Source organism: Strongylocentrotus purpuratus, unplaced genomic scaffold, assembly GCF_000002235.5.
Source record: "Strongylocentrotus purpuratus isolate Spur 01 unplaced genomic scaffold, Spur_5.0 spur5_scaffold_11, whole genome shotgun sequence".
Classification (NCBI taxonomy): Eukaryota; Metazoa; Echinodermata; class Echinoidea; order Camarodonta; family Strongylocentrotidae; genus Strongylocentrotus; species Strongylocentrotus purpuratus.
Genome location: NW_022145596.1, coordinates 26798773 through 26812767, shown reverse-complemented (window position 1 = coordinate 26812767; position 13995 = coordinate 26798773). Strand labels below are relative to the sequence as shown.

The window sequence follows — 13995 nt, the reverse complement described above, 5'->3', positions numbered from 1 at the left end:
GATGTTTCCATCCTAACATAGATTAATAGCCAGATACTAAATTTTCTAAGATGATATAAAAAACAGAATGTCAGTTGACATAATGTATGTACAAAGTAATGATTGGCTGAAGTCATAATGTGATAATTAAACAGCTTCCACTCAAAAATGCACTTCACTAGTTTCAAATACACCGTTGGTCACAAAAATGGAATATTTTTTTTACCCCAATTTATGGAATGATTTGACAATGATTTATGCCTAATAAATCTAGATAATAGTATACATTCTCAGATGTTATTGAATAATAACTTGCGAGTGTTTGTCTTGCGTGACTGCTACTATGTGTATGCTACTATGTTACTATGTTTATCAACTAGAAGACCTACATGTACGTCCTTAAGTCATAACTGAAAGTAATGAGGATTAATGCCTCACAAAAGGGCACTAATATAGCTGATTGACATGGTTTTGATCCTGGGGCTTCACAATTACTAGGCCATTGCTTTGCCACTGAATCATAGCAGTACGCAGTGGGGGCCAGCCCCCCCCCCCCCCCCAAATAAATAAAAATAAAATAAAAAATGCAATAAATGATCAATAATTCATTGCATTTTTCCCCCAACAGGAAAAATCCTCAGTTTGGCAATGCCTCGAACCATAATGCATGGCCGTATAGAGGAATTTGTCCCATTGGGGACCGAGGAAAAATGCAATGAATTATTGATAATTTATTGCATTTTCTTTCTTTTTATTATTAGTGGGGGCTGCCCCCTACCCTGGCCCCCGCTGCGTACAATAATGATTCAGTGGCAAAGCAATGGCCTCTTAACTGTGAGGCTCCAGCATAAAAACCCATGTCGATGAGCTATATTAGTGCCCTTTTGTGAGGCATTAATCCGCATTACTATCAGTTATGACTTAAGGAAGAAGGTCCCCAGTTGATAGTAGCATACACATGCTTAGGCAGTCACGCAAAACAAACACTCGCCAAATTATTATTCAATAATATCTGAGAATCTAGATCTATTAGGAATAAATCATTGTCAAAATCATTCCATAAATTGGGGTTAAAAAAAATATTCCAACTTTGTGACCGACAGTGTAAACTGGAATTAGTTTTACATAAAATTGGTTCGATCCTCCTTACAAGACTATTTCAGGAATGTTGAACAAATAAAAAGTCATTTGAACTCGATGGTAAGATCTTAGAGAAAGAAGTTTTCCTCCAGGAACAAATGGCTCGAAACAGGATCCGTACAACTCTGACAGAACTCTGTCTCACTTGGAGAGTTGAATGATCTGCATTGATTTGCATTGAGGCAGAAGTGACACATTGTTTGGAATATTAAATGGAACAGATATAGACAAGAGAATAGAAGTGAGAGAAAGAAGGGGGTGGAGAAAGAAGGGGGTGGAGAATAAAGCAAACGTTAAATTAAAGCACAGCTTAGGCCGACATTGAATCATTCAAATACTATACATGTGGAATTTATATCATGACGTCCCTTTTTTGAGATGTTAACAATTTCAAAGTGGTGCAAATAAAGAACAGTTAGTTTACTGAAGTCACACACAAAATTATACAATCTGTATAACACGATGTTGGAAAGAAAGTAAAGATAAGTTAGTTATCTATGTATTTCAAATTGATTTCATAATTTCAAGAGGTATGACAAGGAATATCCAACAAGCATTCCTATTTGATGTAATATTTTCTGGTGTCTTTTTCTGCTTCTTCACATTACGTTATTCACTTTTACCCTGCAAGACTAGATCTACAATCTTTTAACAACATTATTTATCTAAATTCCTTTTAAATTCTGACGAAGAGTAACTTAGCCTCAACTGCATTTAAACATTTTTCTGATGATTTTCGTTATTTCATCAATCTGTAACACTTAAGATAACATACCTCTTCTGAGATGATCTATTTGGTTGGAAAAGATCACAAAGAATGCCATCACTCTGGAACATCATCTGAGAAGATACCTTGATTTCTTTTTTTTTTAAAAGGGTAAAGCAAAAGAACATGCAATTGATTTGTGGATAAGTTACATTTTTTGTTTGCAATTTTTTGCAATATTAGGACTCATGTTTTATGGTAACTAGACAGGAAGCTGCTCAGTCATAAAAAATTAAAAAAAAAGATTATTAATTAACAGATTTTGTTAATATTTTACTGTCTGGATGACTGAAAATATTTATAAATCAACTAATAATTCTGACTGCCTACATAACCCTCTCTTATTCTTTGTGTAGATACTGAAAAGGTAATTATGAAAATATTGTACCTCTTTTAGTGTTGCGGTTCTTATGAGGAAGATCCTCTACTTTGCGATTGGGTTGCGGTACCTTCAGAGAATATTTTATGCCTAGACTGTTGTTGCCTCCCTCAGCAGCGCAGCCTTCTTCAGTCAGGGACCCATTCAACATGCTTTCCTTTGTTTTCATTCTTCCTGATCTTCTCACTTTTACTGTTGCTGCATGATCCTCCTTTTCTACTTTGGTTCTGTTTGTCTTCAGTGCTGGATTGTTTGGTTTTGAATTTGTCTCTACTAAGACATCTCTTTTGTTTGATGATGTCGCCAAAGAAGCACCCTGAGATGCTACAGCCTTCTTTGGTGATACCAGTTTCTGGTTATTGTTCTTTTTGGTCTTTTTTGCAGTAGTTATGGAAACGATGTCTTCTCCTCCTTCACCTTTCATTTTCCTCTTCCTACTAGGAGAAACAATCACCATTAGAGCTTGCTTCACATCTTCTACTCTACAAGGTTTATCTGCATCAAGTCCATGATGTCTAGAGCTCTTGGATGATTCCATGGTCATGCCATCTTGAAGACGCATCTTCCATTTCTGTAACATTGGTGATTCTATTTTGATATCTGGTGGTGTCTGGAACCATTGGGTTGAGGAGGTCATCAGTTTTCCTGGGAATCCGAAGTCGAATTTAGGGCTGTCGGGTGACAAGCTGGCCTTGGTTGATGACATTGACATAACCTGTGAAGGACAAAGAAGAACAAAAACTAGTTTTAAGCAATCGGCACATTAGGCATATAATTTTCACAATTTGAAGCATGGGAATGATGACTGTCCCACAAGTGCAGCCAAGACTACTACCCATAGCATAGGAAGGATCTCTCACCCCTCCCAAATTTACTCCTCACTTAATAAGTCATGAAACTGTTTCAAATCTTGACAAGAAAGTAAAACAATTCTTTGTTTTGTAAGGCGTGAGATAAGTGTACAATATCAATTTTATGAAATGTATCAAAAATATAACCGACTATGGTTCTGACAATTAGGATGCTGATCATTTCACATACTACGAGTCACAGAGGCAAATTATATAATATATAGTATTTTTGAGAGCCAATTATTTCACATTTTATGATGATTGCTTAGACTATGTGTAGTAAAATAATTTGCAAAAAAGGTAAGAAATTAAATTAAATTAATTTATTTGTTTGTGCACCACCGCCAGGGATGGGGGAGGGGATAGTCACTGTCCAGTGTAGTTGTAAGATATGAAAACAGGTTATTGGTTTTTAATAAACCATTAAAAATTCAATTTTCTAGTTGTTTTACATCTACCAAATATATCAGATCATGCTCAGAAAAAAAAAATCCATACTGTTTAGTACAGAAAGAATGTTGACGTATTGGCTGAACGCACTTCAGACTTATTTAGTAAGTAGCAGTTGTGTGAGGATGGATTTCCTAAATTTATTAAGTTGCAAGGAGTAGTCTTCTATAGGGGTAGATTTTTTGAGAAAACCAAAAATTGTCCATCAAAGACTTGGGCAGCTGATCATTCCACATCCACCGAAGATGTGTCAAGATATCTAAGTGTCCAATTTTTCTTTTAAATAACTTGAAGCAATAATAATTTTACTTTAAACTTTCTTTTTCTTTCAAGTTTTCTTTAAACAAATGTGTATCAAACTTAATATTGCCAATGTTATCCCTTACCTCAGATGCATCCATTGAAGCAAGTGACAGTTGGCTGTGTGTTGGTGTGTGTGTTCCTAAACCAGAACTCTGCTTAATGAAACAGACTCCATTCCAGCTGAACAAGATTTTGTTCTCGTATTGACTGCCTGAGATATCTTCAGATTCTTGAGACAAAGAAGGCAAAGTTTGGGCACTACTTTCATTGCTGCTTTTGTGGTAGTACTCGTAAAAGGCATCGTTGCCAACATCATCATCAGAATTGTCCTGGACTTCATCTGAGGAACTGTCTCGGCGGGCACTCACTATCCATGGTACCTCCCTCGCATCATCATCAATGTCACCAATTGTGGAAGGCACATCATCTTTCTTTCCTCTTGCTGCAACATTGGGTTTGCAACTTCCCTTGACATCTTGGTCTTTTCCCAGACTAATGATAGGATTCTTGGTGCTCTTAGCATTCCTTCTGCCACAATTTTTTTTCCCATTACCAAGATTTTGTGGAGATTTACCATTCAATCTCATCTCGGTAGAGTCTTGTGGTCTATGTCCTGGTGTCATGGTGGGAGACTGATTGTCACCAATGAATATTCCGGAATTCACAGTGTTTTCAAGGTTGTACTGTTCCGGATCAAACACATGTTCTGTCACTCCAGCTCTTAATCGTGTCATACTACCTCCTTTCACTGGCACCTTAGTCACGGAAGGGACATGTGATCTGGCACCATCATCTTCAAACTCGTACATCTTTTTCTCTTCAAGAGACAGTTCTCTTTTCTTCATATGACCTTGTGATACATCCTCAGTCAATTTGCTCTTCTCTCTCTTCGTCTTTTCAACTCTTCCTTCATTAAACTGCTGTTCACGAATGGAGCTTCTGGTGTTTGGTCTTGATGGTGGTGATGACTGATCTAAGTTGAAAGTTGCCCTTCCAGTTGAGACATGCTTCTTTGCAGAGCTTCGGTAAATTAATAGCAAAAGAATGTTTTAATTTATTTTTCTTAGTTGTTGCATGTTAAAAAGCAATCTATAATGCAAGTGAGCACTGGAAAATGAAATAATTTCTAACCCAGATGGATGCACATGCACTTTCCCTTCATACTGTCTTTCACATAGTCAGAATTGAAGACATTACCCATTGAATTCTAAATTGAGATAACTCAGGCTAGGATACAAGGAAAATGTGTGTTATACCTAAAACAAAACTGATAATGTGTGTGTTTATGAGCCATTTCCACCTTTTATCCTCCTGATATGCCCTTGTGCTTCATCTGAATGTTGGACCATTGGGAAGTGATAAATTAATGTATTATTTAAACAGAAAACTCATACCTGAGAGTCCGTTTCCTGCTTGTTAGAGACCGTGGATCTTTGATGCTTGAACAAAGGGTACACTCCGGGCATGAACCGGCAACACTTGCAGGGCTTCCATCACTGAGATGTCCACCATAAGAGCTGATCTGGTCCAGAGGAGCTTTCTTTTTGCAAAGTCCTTGGAGTATTGAACCTTTGAAGGAAGATTTAGCAGTAGTGCTGCAGATGAAGACAGCCAAATGTGAATTAACAATTGCAATATCTTAAAACAACTCAAATTTACTATTTATATTGTCAGTCGTCCAGGTAACATTAACCTAGTGAATTATCATGAACCTTTTCCTCCTGAAAAACAGCACTGTTGCCCAAAATTTACCTCCCCAGCCCCATTCACGTTGGAGTGTTCAATTTTGTTTGGGATAAAATTAAATTTGGAGAGGGTTTCCTCCCTAGATCTTTTGAAATTCCCCTCACTGAGAGGCAAATCATGAAACGTGTATTATCTAGTCAATTATGAACCATAGTCAATGACTTATGATTAATTTACTAGACACATCCAATTTCTAGAAAAATTGGCAGATGTGGTTTTCCTGCAGGAACACCTGTAAGACCATTCTTCTATGAAAAAAATCATACCATGACGATTTGAGACAAAGGGTTGCACGTTTCTCTGCCGAAGCTCTCTCCCAGAGGTGCTTAATCTTCCTCTCGATCTGTTTCTTTGGCAAGAAAGGATATCTGGCAGACAGTTTGGTTTTTTTGATGTTGTAGAAAGAGTAATAGTTGGAGTCAGATTTGGTCTGGTCTGATGGCCTCCTTCGTGACAGAAACAACGGAGGTACCATCTTTCTGCTTTGTTTTTTCTAATCCAGAGAAGGAATGCGATTAAAAAAGTACAGACACCAATTACCAAGATAAATTAATTGTTTTTTATCATCAAATTCATGAAGGGGTGACCAAAGTTTGCTGAGATTTTGAAAATATTATCAAATGTGATATTTGATCTATGATTTCTCACATTCTACACAAATATATTTCTTTCAATTATTACCAAATGGACAGCAAATTTTGTTAATACAAATTGGTTCAACTAGAAAATTTATTGTCAAAGGATTCCAGAGATATCGTGATCTAATATTTCGATGTCAGATCTGCGTGCGCGCTGCAACTAAGAAAGTCATAAAAACAACGAGACCTTACTTCACACTATGGCGCTGACCCCAAAACTGTACAAACTACAGTTGTTGCCCTCTGCATGTCATCAGTTTCGAGCAGATCAGCCCATGTGAAAAAGCTTGACACCACACCTATCGAAAGATAACAGGCTGCCTGAAACCAACAAAAAAAGAGGAGATATATCACCTCACTGGCTTCGGATCTCCTAATCAAAGACGCACTAACACCTGACCTGACACAACATATGAATAATAATAATAACTAGATTTGTAATACTTGTTTGGAACAAGTATAGGTGGGCTGATCCAACAAAAAATTGAGACAAAATGAAGGGTACATTTGAGATAGCTTTTTGTCTCAGCTACAACATACTCGAAGTTCAGCGTAAATGAAGCTAAAACGACGTAGATATTGCTCGCGAAAGACGGGAATGTAGAATCAAGTTTTGAGAAAAAGTCATGTCCCATAGAGAATACACGGAAAATGTGAAAAATTGACATGCCTCCTTTAATCGCAAAAATACGCCATGATGCCTTTGTCAAAATGAAAAATTGTGATGACTGGATTTGTAGAGAATTGTCTCAGCTAGTACATATCAAAATTTTGAAGACAATCGATCAATTTTTACAAAGATACAATCAATTTTCCAAAAATATGCGGACGTCATAATATGCAAATTGAAATTTTGAGTTCGGAGGCCATTATGATGAAGTCATGAGTTAATTGAGGGTCAAATGAGACATGAAATCATATCTCCGATTCATACTCAATCAAAATATGAAAAAAAATTGGGGTCACCTTGCATCCTAAAGAGCTACAATGGATTTTGCATAGGCATGTTTTTGCCCATATATGCTATGTATTACAAGAGCTCGCGCGCACAGAAATTTATGTTTAACGGTCGATCATTCCGTCATTAATAGTCATAAAGAGATAAACATGCTATCAATTTGTTTGTAAAAATATGTGGAATATTATGAAAGAAAAAAAATGGCAATTCTATGTTGTGCAATAGTTTTACGCACAAAAACGCGCACGCATGTGCGTGTGCGCGATTTTTTATAAAATGCTTAGAATGGCCTAAAAAAACGTATGCAAAATGATTTTGAAACGATTTTGAGCATTTCAAAATTTTACGCGCGCATTGACGCGCGGACGTACGCGCATGCGCGCGTTATTTGACCTGCCATTGACCGGATGGATATTGACCTTGATCATAATAAATATGAATGAGAAATACCTTTTGGTTATGAAGATATGATCATGAGTTTATTTTCGTAAAATTTTACAAAATGGCGCCTAGATGACGTCATCAGTAAAGGTCAATGTTGAAAACGTTATTCTGCTTTGTACATATGCCTATACATATGTGTGCCAAATTTGAAGTCATTTGATTGAGCCATTTTTATGTTATCTTGTCCACAAAAAAGTGGTTAGAAATAAGAAAAATAAACTAGATTTGTAATACTTGTTTGGTACAAGTATAGGTGGGCTGGTCCAGCTAAAATTTTAGACAAAATGAAGGGCACATTTGAGATAGTTAATTGTCTCAGCTACATCATACTCAAAGTTCAGCGTAAACGAAGCTAAAACGACGGAGATATTGCTCGCGAAAGACGGGAATGTAGAATCCAGTTTTGAGAAAAAGTCATGTCCCATAGAGAATACACGCAAAATGTGAAAAATTGACATATGCCTCCTTTAATCGCAAAAAATACGCCATGATGACTATGCCAAAATGAAGGATCGTAGTCACTTTATTTGTAGAGAATTGTCTCAGCTAGTACATATACAAATTTTAAAGAAAATCGATCAATATCTACAGAGAAACAATCAATTTTCCATAAATATGCTGACGTCATAATATGCAAATTGGAATGTTGAGTTCGGAGGCCATTATGATGACGTCATGAGTTAATTGAGGGTCAAATGAGACATGAAAAAATATCTCCGAATCATACTCTATCAAAATATGAAAACAAATTGGGGTCACCTTGCATCCTAAAGGGCTACAATGGATTTTGTATGGGCATGTTTTTGCCCATATATGCTATGTATTACAAGAGCTCGCGCGCACGGAAATTTATGTTAAACGGTCGATCATTCCGTTATTAATAGTCATAAAGAGATAAACATGCTATCAATTTGTTTGTAAAAATATGTGGAATATTATGAAAGAAAAAAAATGGCAATTCTATGTTGTGCAATAGTTTTACGCACAAAAACGCGCACGCATGTGCGTGTGCGCGATTTTTTATAAAATGCTTAGAATGGCCTAAAAAAACGTATGCAAAATGATTTTGAAACGATTTTGAGCATTTAAAAATTTTGCGCGCGCATTGACGCGCGGACGTACTCGCACGCGCGCGTTATTTGACCTGAAATTGACCGGACGGATATTGACCTTGATCATGATAAATATGAATGAGAAATACCTTTGGGTTATGAAGATATGATCATGAGTTGATTTTTCGTAAAATTTTACAAAATGGCGCCTAGATGACGTCATCAGTAAAGATCAATGTTGAAAACGTTACTGTGCTTTGTACACATGCCTATACATATGTGTGCCAAATTTCGAGGCATTTGATTGAGCCATTTTTGTGTTATCTTGTTCACAAAAAAGTGGTTAGAAATAAGAAAAATATTTAATAATAAATAAATAAAGGCAATTCTAACGAAATTATAAGGTGGTCTGTACGTTATACAGCCCACCTGATAATAAATAAATAAATAAAGGCAATTCTAACGAAATTATAAGGTGGTCTGTACGTTATACAGCCCACCTGACTAGAAATATCGCAATCTGTATTGCTGCGCAATGCGAATGTATCCCCCGGCAGTGGCAGCGATTTATAGATGTGTAAATGTGTAGATTGTACCAAGATACAATTCTAATTCTCTATACAAAATTGGAAGGAAATCCGTCATGAAATATGACCTGCAGAGCGCACACTAGACATGCACCCATCAAAATATGACCTTTTGACCCTATATAGAAGACGGAACACTGGGGGCAGCATCACCAAAAATTGTAGGTGTGTATATTATACCAAGATACACCTCCATACAAAATTTGAAAGAAATCCGTAAAGGAAGGAATGATGCAGTTAGACCACAAACTAGAATGCTACAAAGAAATCTATCAGAATATGACCTTTGACCCTATAAAAGACGGAACACTGGAGGCAGCATCACCAAAATCTAGAGGCTTGTAGATTATACCAAGATACACCCAGGGGCGTCGCTAGACCTTTTTCAATGGGGGTGTAGAGGCCAACAATTACCGACAAAACTAGCCCCCAATCACCGACAAAATTAAATGTCCCAATATTTACAAATTTAACCCTAGACTCTATACCCGGAGGCTAAATTGTTTTTCCTACGGACTATCTATAGTACCGGTACTTGCGTTCCCGGTATACCTGAAATCTGTCTCTGAATTCAATGTTTTTTGTGAGTTTTGCAGACGGCAACCTGCCCTAACTTTGTGTATGAAGGGGTGACCAAAGTTCGCGGATATTTTTCTTTTCTTGCACATTACAAAATATCCACATCAACATATATCATGTTTCATACGTCTTAAGATTAGTAATTTATCATATAATCAAATTAAAATGACATTCCAAGGCTGTATTTACTTCAAACCAATGATAAGACGAAAATATCGGAAGGCTTACCACTACCGGCATCTGTCAAAAAGTGTGACCTAAGTTCGCACATGATATTTACTGCCCTCTTGTGATGGGCGTTACATATTTAAACATTCCAAAAAGGGACATAGCTTCGATCAGAAGCCGAACTTTATATTGAAACTTTGAAAAAGATAAATAATTCTCTCTATCATTGAAATTTTGCCCGAAAAAAATACCTTGTTAAATTTTTCAAATAAAAGACAATATTTTTCAATGTTTATGTGTTGATGACAATATAGTCCCTATCTGCATGTCATTTATTTGTTTAAAAAGCTTATCATGTGTCTCCTTTTTATATGTCAGCCATACATGAGTTCTCGCTCTTTTCTCTCTTTGTCTCTCCACTTTCCCCTTTTAAATTGTATTCTTACGAAACCCATAGATTCATTGTAATTCACAAACACAGATACGGTGGAAGCAGGCGCGCAGGTTCCGTTTTTTTGTGTAAGAAATTGGAATTTTATCATTATTTTTCGGACCCAATACCTCTAATAAACTGATTTTCATATAAAAAAAACACAATTTCTTATGATAAAAAGCGTGAAAAAGCGTGCTTATTCACATTTTTATATCGCATTTTGACCTTTGGAGTTTTCGACGGTGCTCAAAGATTTCGTTGTCTCAGTCCCACACAGGCATCGCGTATCGTTCTCCTGTTACAAGCGCTTTTAGTGTTAGTACGCGAACTTTGGTCACGCGCGAACTTTGGTCACACCACCATACTAACGATATAGATCTAGGTTAGTAGTATCAAATGCATGCAAGTTACCCGCCTGAGCTAGGCTCCTATTTTGCGTTCGAGCTGTTGAAGTAATTTTTGTCCGAAGCCTGGCAATGTCTGAAGTTTGGCGGTTTTACTCTATATCTAGATCCAGGCCTAGACTATTAAAGATAAACTCCAGTACTGGTAAAACTAGATGGAATTTTGACTGCGTGCAGTCGAAAATGATGCCTCCGCCACAGAGCAATTTAAACAAGTTTGGAGTTTAAATCTCCAGTGGTTCTTGAGATATCATGTATGGAATTTCATAAGTTGACCTCTGTGACCCTTGACCTTTGAACTACGTGCTCCAAAATCTAATCAGATTGTCTTCCTATGGTGATACACACTATCATTAAGTTTGAAGTTTAAATCTCCAGTGGTTCTTGAGATATTATAATATGGTGATACATACTATCATTAAGTTTGAAGTGAAAATTCTCCAGTGGTTCTTGAGATATCGCGATAACAATCTCAATGTATGGAATTTCATAAGTTGACCTCTGTGACCCTTGACCTTTGACCTACATGCTCCAAAATCTAATCAGATTGTCTTCCTATGGTGATACACACTATCATTAAGTTTGAAGTTTAAATCTCCAGTGGTTCTTGAGATATTATAACAATCTCAATGTATGGAATTTCATAAGTTGACCTCTGTGACCCTTGACCTTTGACCTACGTGCTCCAAAATCTAATCAGATTGTTTTCCTATAGTGATACACACTATCACTAAGTTTGAAGTTTAAATCTCCAGTGGTTCTTGAGATATCATGATAACAATCTCAATGTATGGAATTTCATAAGTTGACCTCTGTGACCCTTGACCTTTGACATACGTGCTCCAAAATCTAATCAGATTGTCTTCCTACGGTGATACATACTATCCTTAAGTTTGAAGTTTAAATCTCAAATGGTTCTTGAGATATCGCGCTAACACCTCAATACAAGGAATTTCATAAGTTGACCTCTGTGACCCTTGACCTTTGACCTACGTACTCCAAAATGTAATCAGATCGTCTTCCTATGGTGATAAATACTATTCCCGAGTCTTAAGTTTAAATCTTAAATGGTTCTTGAGATATTGTGATAACGGTCAAACGGGACGGACGGACAACCCGAAAACATGATGCCTCCGGTGGCGGAAGGCATAAAAATTTTAAAAATTCTCACAGAATCAAACGAAACTTACACTGAATGTTCAAGATTACAAATAAATGACATGTGCCAAACAATTTTGGAAGAAAATGTATACTGGCTGAGTAATGAGCATAGAAAGACAAGGAAATCAAGGTAGTACTAGCCCCGACACCATGTGTATTGTCCCATATATAGCTTTCTATGTGAGTGCTTGTTACTTTACCAAGACTCGGTCAAATTTATTATGATTTTGATAACTCCAGAACCTTGCAGTGCACACCAATACTTACATGCTACATGATCAACTGTTTCTGATCCTTTCCACACCTTTTCTTTCTCAATGCAATCGCATTACCAGTAGGCCTACTAAAGTTTATCTTATAAGTAGTCTATTATCAAGCATGATTTTTGCTCACTAGATCTAGACCTAGACTTGGGTCTATTTCTCTTATGTTATGGCCTTTGCTTTAGCCTAGAATCTACACGACTCGTAGTCGTAGATCTAACTTTTTGTTACTCTTGTCCGTCCGGCCAGAGCTAGTCTAGACCTATAGGCCCGAATTCACAAACCAGGTTTGTAAATAACAAAAGGAGGTTTGGCGAAACAAAAGGAGGTTTGAGGTCAAACCTTGGTCTGAGCTCAAACCTTGCTTTGTGAATTCGGGCCATAAGGTCTAGATCTAGATCTAGACCTAGTAGATGAAAATGTCGAAGTAGACTCTAGATCTAACTTGTTAGACCTCTAGAGTCTAGATCTACAATTTCTAGATCTAGGGCTAGAAATAGAATCTAACTAAGTTACAAGTACAAGTGAGGTAACTTGTTAAGGCGCGTGCGTACACAATATTGCGCACATAGATCTAGAATCTAGATCTAGACTATATAGGGTCTAGATCTATGGCTATGCACTGATAAATCATGAAATGCGCACTGACGTAGAGAGAGTAGATTGTTGTTGTTGTTTTAGTTTATAGGCTAGCAAAATCTAGATCTAGATCTAGGCGTTTCTCATTCAGAAGTGAATAGATTCTAGGTCTATTTAGATCTAGATCGATCTAGATCTAGATCTAGAGTCTAACGTTAGATCTAGATCTAGCCTAGATCTAGACCTAGATCTATGCCTCTTCTCTTAGATCTAGGCTACTCTTAGGATTTTTATTCCTTTAAAATTAGGTCTAGACTCTAGTCTAGAGTCTAGATTTACTTTTTTTTATATCTAGAATTTAGATCTAGTCTAGACTAGATCTAGACCTAGATCTAGATCTATAGTCTATATAAATATAGACCTATAGATCTAGACTAGGTCTAGATCTAGACCTATATATATATTTGGATAAATTGGATTTTTAAAAGCTAAACTTTTGTTTAATGTTGAAGAATTCAGTGACTGGCGAGCAAAAGGCTTATCGGCTAGGCCTAGGCCTAGACTATATACCGTACCGGTACATGTAGGACGCCCAAGCCTTGGGCCAAGGACCAGCTCGGACACGGTATGAAGGGGTGACCAAAGTTTGCGGATATTTTTCTTTTCTTGCACGTTACAAAACATCCAGATCAACATATATCATGTTCCATACGTCATAAGAATCGTAATTTATCATATAATCAGATTCTATAACATTACAAGGCTTTATTTACTTGAAACCAATGATTACACGAGAAAATCGGAAGGCTTACCACTACCGACGTCTGTAAAAAAAGTGTAACCTAAGTCCGCGCACAAAGAGATTCGATCATACACAGTATGATATTTACTGCCCTCTTGTGGTGGGATTTATATATGTTAACATTCCAAAAAGATTTTATATTGAAACATTGAAATTGATAATAATTACTCTCTATCGTTGAAATTTTGCCCTTGTTAAATTTTGCAAATAGTAAGACAATTTGTTTGTATTGTTCACGTGTTAATGTCAGTGTATTCCCTATCTAGTCTATCATTTTTTAAATTTAAAACAAATAAATAAAAATATTAATAGA

The 13995-nt window shown here is 36.6% G+C and overlaps 1 protein-coding gene across 2 annotated transcripts; it reads right to left on the bottom strand.

Annotated features, from left to right (window-relative positions):
• Positions 1 to 979: 979 nt before the first annotated feature.
• LOC753547 lies at positions 980 to 13740 on the bottom strand. 2 transcript variants are annotated; one of them, XM_030981043.1, is made up of 8 exons: positions 13693 to 13740; positions 6445 to 6573; positions 5881 to 6107; positions 5263 to 5463; positions 3952 to 4888; positions 2274 to 2979; positions 1895 to 1979; positions 980 to 1281 (listed from the first exon to the last, which is right to left on the bottom strand). In XM_030981043.1, the coding sequence occupies exons 3-8, from the start codon at positions 6087 to 6089 to the stop codon at positions 1188 to 1190; spliced, it is 2232 nt and encodes a 743-aa protein (XP_030836903.1). In that variant the 5' UTR covers positions 6090 to 6107; positions 6445 to 6573; positions 13693 to 13740; the 3' UTR covers positions 980 to 1187. The 2 variants fall into 2 exon arrangements, with proteins under 2 accessions (XP_030836903.1, XP_001182607.1); XM_001182607.4 differs by lacking the exon at positions 13693 to 13740 and having other exon boundaries at positions 6445 to 6682.
• Positions 13741 to 13995: the final 255 nt, after the last annotated feature.

Excerpts from the sequence above, each read along its gene's own strand:
- LOC753547 (XM_030981043.1), bottom strand. The coding sequence starts at position 6,089 with ATGGTACCTCCGTTGTTTCTGTCACGAAGGAGGCCATCAGACCAGACC. Across the intron at positions 1,980-2,273 it reads GAACCGCAACACTAAAAGAG|AAATCAAGGTATCTTCTCAG; the intron begins GTACAATATTTT and ends TAAAAAAAAAAG. Across the intron at positions 1,282-1,894 it reads AATAGATCATCTCAGAAGAG|ATCATTCAACTCTCCAAGTG; the intron begins GTATGTTATCTT and ends AAATCAATGCAG.